This window comes from Temnothorax curvispinosus, unplaced genomic scaffold, assembly GCF_003070985.1.
Source record: "Temnothorax curvispinosus isolate PA1 unplaced genomic scaffold, ASM307098v1 QBEX01018266.1, whole genome shotgun sequence".
Lineage (NCBI taxonomy): Eukaryota > Metazoa > Arthropoda > Insecta > Hymenoptera > Formicidae > Temnothorax > Temnothorax curvispinosus.
In genome coordinates, this window is record NW_020228046.1 from 1 (window position 1) to 4,681 (window position 4,681).

General features: G+C 33.7%; 1 protein-coding gene across 1 annotated transcript; it reads right to left on the minus strand.

The window, feature by feature from the left end:
* Nucleotides 1-1,243: 1,243 nt before the first annotated feature.
* LOC112468284 (ribonuclease P protein subunit p25-like protein) lies at nt 1,244-2,993 on the minus strand. The gene is made up of 4 exons (XM_025037402.1): nt 2,811-2,993; nt 2,551-2,729; nt 2,388-2,486; nt 1,244-1,952 (listed from the first exon to the last, which is right to left on the minus strand). Exons 1-4 carry the CDS (start codon nt 2,931-2,933, stop codon nt 1,748-1,750), a joined length of 606 nt encoding a protein of 201 aa, XP_024893170.1. The 5' UTR covers nt 2,934-2,993; the 3' UTR covers nt 1,244-1,747.
* Nucleotides 2,994-4,681: the final 1,688 nt, after the last annotated feature.

The following is a 4,681-nucleotide window of genomic DNA, read 5'->3' on the forward strand; positions in this document are numbered from 1 at the left end:
TTATAAAGCGACAAGATTTTTATAAAGCCACAAATAACATATGTACAAAATAAGAAAAAGAAAGAAGAGAGAATACGATGTCTTGAACTTATCTTACGCTATTGAAGTTACTAGACATCAGCAAGATTGTCTCTTACATTACTATATGATACTTTACCTTTTGGAAACACCTTTTTGTAAAAATAATAGACTGTGTCTCTCTCTCTATACACTAGATATGTGTAATGGGAAAATATATAACTCATTTATGTATCTTACATTTAGCTGTGTGAATAATTGTTTATAAATTTCGGAATACGTACAGACCAAATTCTATTGGATCACTTTTATTAAAATTCTATTAAAATTCTATAATTTTATGTATCGTTAATTTACTTGTAAAATAGCTTGCATTGCACTAAGAATCGTCGGAATTTTTCATTATGAGAACTACTGAGATTTATTCTATCTTTGATAAAATAATAGATCTAGCTTTGAGAGGTGATCTTTATATCTCAAAACGGCGCGAGGTAAGATACGATCCAGTTATACAGAAATTCCTAATAAGGTGGAAATCACACCTCGTATGTTTGTTGCCGATTTGCATAACCAGAAGAAGATTGCGAATTTATATAAACGATTGTAGAATTTTACACATTATTATACGAGCATCGTGTTAGTCTAGAGTGACCACAATAATCGTCATCACGTAATTGATCTTTATAAAATGTATTGTTTCGAGCGAGAGACGTAGCGCGATAAATATGGTATAGCACTGTTATTTATAATGCATATACATTTATTCCATATAGCAATATGAAGGTTGCTTTCCTATCCTGTTCTCGAAAATTTACGGTAATAATTTACGGTGAATCTTGAGCAGGTTATTTGTTCCATATATTGGAATATAAAGCTAAGTCGTATGATAAAAGAAATAAAATGTAGAAGAATGGTTGGGCGCCTTATCAATTCGCCCATTTGTGGGTTTTCAAATCTATAATAAGATATCGCTATAAAATTATAGCGCGAATACGAGCGTCGTTTTTTAAAGTAAATAATAGCACGAAAGATGATTTTCTTAAATCTGAGAAATAGATTGTTACGATGATGGCATTGCTTTGCGATACAATGTTCATTGTAATACTCATTTTACAAAAATAGTGTTTTCACGCCTTCGATCGCGTGATTTTTTTTATCATACGTTGGAAGACAGAGCAATTCATATTCGACATGTATTGGCAAGTTGCTACGCGAGAGTTAGTACTGCCCTACATGTTTCTCATAACGAGATTCTATCGAGCGACAAGCAACACTGGGATATCGCGTATTGCGAGATTGTTTCTTTTCGTATTCAACGCGATGGGAAGAATATTGTAACACTGTATATAAAACTTGTAAGTACAAAAATTCGAGTTTAATGTATTAATGAATATCGCGATGAATACTGTGACGAGAGATTCTTTACGCAGCAGGAATACATATATATATGACGTGTGACTGTTCTCGTGAAAATTGTCTGTGTAATGATAAAGAAATAAACTTTCTATACAAGACTTGTGCTATTTCAACTATTATGGAACAATATCTAAAAGTAAGTTTGGCTGTTCTTTTTAGTTGCACTTGTATCACATTTTCTATACTCACAAAGTGAAGCATGCTCAGATTTTGGAGAAAAAAAGAACATAAACAAATGATAGAAATATTCGAAGCTAGAATATAGAATAACGAAGTTAAAAATACTTTAATTATATTAATTTAATTACTCTAATCAAGATACTTTATTTTTCTTCAAAGGTGGTTCCGCCTTTTTCTTCAGTTTGTTTATATTTTTTCTTTTTCCACTTTTTTCCATTGTCGAGGATTGCTTGTCGATGCAAGGCACATTATCAGTCTTTTCTGTTGTACTGTTTGTCTTTGACCCCGTTGCATCTTCCTTCTTCAGGAATTTCCCGCAATCGCCAGGCGCTTGATATCTAACGAAATATAATTATATATATATATATATTTTTTTGTCATATACATACACGCAACTGTGTATCGCGAAGAAAATAATAGACTTTTAGAAGGCTGTAATTTTAATTATCTAATTATAACAAAAATATTAGCAATGCATGTTAAAGATAAAAATATTCTGCAAACAATATTTTTGTCTTAATTAAATCAATCTCACCCACGTTTTGCCAACATGGGTTATTTTGCTATCTTTAATACCCTTAGTCAATAAAAAGTATTTGAATTTATTTAAGTATCGATAAAAATGTTCCATGAAATTAAATTTTCTCAACTCTTTTGAAATATCAAAATAAATGATTACATCTTCAGGCAAATTAAACTATAATCAATATATTATGTGTAATTTTTTTCAATCTTTATAGAGGATGATATGAGATTCAGTTAAGAAATCTCACCCGAGTTGAGTTGTATCCTTAATATCCTTAGTCAGTAAAATATGAATTTCAGGTATCCGATGAGTTTCGGTAGCTGTGTCCTCCTTGGATTTTTCTGAACTAAAAACAGATGGCAATTGAACCACGAGACTGCACCCATCGACGTCTGTTTTGGCAAACTTACCTGACGTAACGCAGCTTTGTCACTTGATGAAGGCCCTCGTGTTTCCTCTTGAAGATTTCCGCGCAAGAAATGACTTTCATAATGCCATGTCCGATTCCGGTCCAGACGATGCTGTTACAACTGGGAAATTCCTTCAGCGCGTAAGCAAGAACGTTTCTGATTTTTGTACCGCTCTTCACCTTTCAGTGTAGATAATATATTTCGTGAATAAAAAAAATCGAATAACGCATTCCACAATTCTGAAAGATTCGAGTACTCACGTGCATCCAGAGAAATTTTTCTGGTAAATTATCTATTGGCACCTTCGTACTTGTCGACTCTTCGGTTTCTTTTGCTATCGGTTTTTTTTGCTGTAGCTTCTTCTTCAATTTCGATCTTCCCATCTAAAATTTACACAGAATACAGGTCATTTTTATACAATTTTATTCGTTATACATTGTTATATTTTTTACACTTTAAGATCCTGCTTCATTTATAAATCATTGCAAGATAATTGACTAATTAATTGAAAAGAACGAGTCATTGCAAATGGCTGAATTATATTCATCGATTCAGTAATTTATTTAGCAATTTAATGTCATCGAGCTTTATTATGCATTTTCAAAGGATTTTAATTGGACTTTTAATTATTATTGTAATATTTAATGTCAAAGAACAAGACAAAAACTGTCCATGGAAAATACCGTCCGTTTAATTACGAAATGACGTAAGCTTTCATATATAAAATTTTTTGTATTATTTAAAATATCGCGATGATGCAATAACGAAGTGCATCATTTCGACTTAAAATAGATTTTGGGATGACCCTTAGGCGAGGGGGGGGGTCTTCTTTTTGTCAATAAGGTCAGCATAATGTTAGAGGGTGTAATTTCAGAAATAGTTGAGCTGTTCTGGAAATCGAAGCGAGCAGCGCGGCAGTGTTTAGACACCACGTCTCTCTCTGCCAGTAGGTCACGGGTTCAGTCACAAGCATCGCCGTTTCGTTGGCGTGCCATTCGATGGAACCATTCATGGAACTTGGAACGACCTTGTATAGTCGTACGCAGAAATATTTCGCCGATTGTGACGTTTATCTGGAACTCTCACGCAGGCAAGGGCGAAGATACAGATGGTAGAACGTTCGAATCTGTCTCCGAAATATATTCCACAAACATATTCACATCTAATAATTAATTTTGATTGAGAAAAGCATATTTATATATATACGATGGATATATGTAATTATGTGCGATATAGCCAATGCATCCACAATATAATTATACAATATAATCATTGAATTAAAACAGATCAGCGTATATCTGGTAATATAATATAAAGATTTATCATAAAATTGATTTTTGTTTATAAGAATAACATACTTCTATTATTAAGTTAAGTTTCTGTCATAAATAGGAGAAATTAAGATCCAAAATGTACTTGTTAATCGTTGAATATTCAAGAGAGACCTCTCCAAGCAAAGTATCGCAGTTACCGAAATTAATTATATTTTATGTAATATAAACTAGGCTACATATTAATACAGAAATAAAAACAACTTAGAATTGTAAAACAATATATCATCCCAAAACTTTATTTGAGATGTAGAAGAGTTAAAAACATACTTAAATTCTATATATATGTAAAAGTTATTATTACATTCACCAACACGGTGTGGTATTAATAACAGAAAATTAGTTATCTTCATTTCAAATGGCGTTATTTCTCGGTAGCTGTATCAGACCCTTCGTTAATATTAGGTACTGTCCTCCGGCTCATCGCTTCAATATATTGCTCGGGCACGATCCGCGTCAATTAATATCGACGGTACCAGGATGCTGACGTCCGTTGAAAGCTTGGCTTCAAGATATATGGATATAGATATAGATATATATATTTCACTGAAATTCCAAAGCGTACCGCAATGGAAAAAGCATCCTTTCCGACGTCGGAGGCGGAGAACGAGAGGAAGAAGAGATCGCCGGCTGCGGATACCGGATGGAAAGTCCCATCAATATTTTCCAATCAACATTCGATTGCCGGGCGATATACGCGAAGGATCGGCCTCGTTCTCGCGAAGGAAACCACGGTGCCAGGGTGAAGAGGGAGGGGGGGGGACAATGCGGGGGCGCAAGAGGGTTCGAAGTGTAGGCGT

Excerpts from the sequence above, each read along its gene's own strand:
- LOC112468284 (XM_025037402.1), bottom strand. The coding sequence starts at position 2,933 with ATGGGAAGATCGAAATTGAAGAAGAAGCTACAGCAAAAAAAACCGATA. Across the intron at positions 2,730-2,810 it reads AAAAATTTCTCTGGATGCAC|GTGAAGAGCGGTACAAAAAT; the intron begins GTGAGTACTCGA and ends CTACACTGAAAG. Across the intron at positions 1,953-2,387 it reads AAGGATACAACTCAACTCGG|ATATCAAGCGCCTGGCGATT; the intron begins GTGAGATTTCTT and ends ATATTTCGTTAG.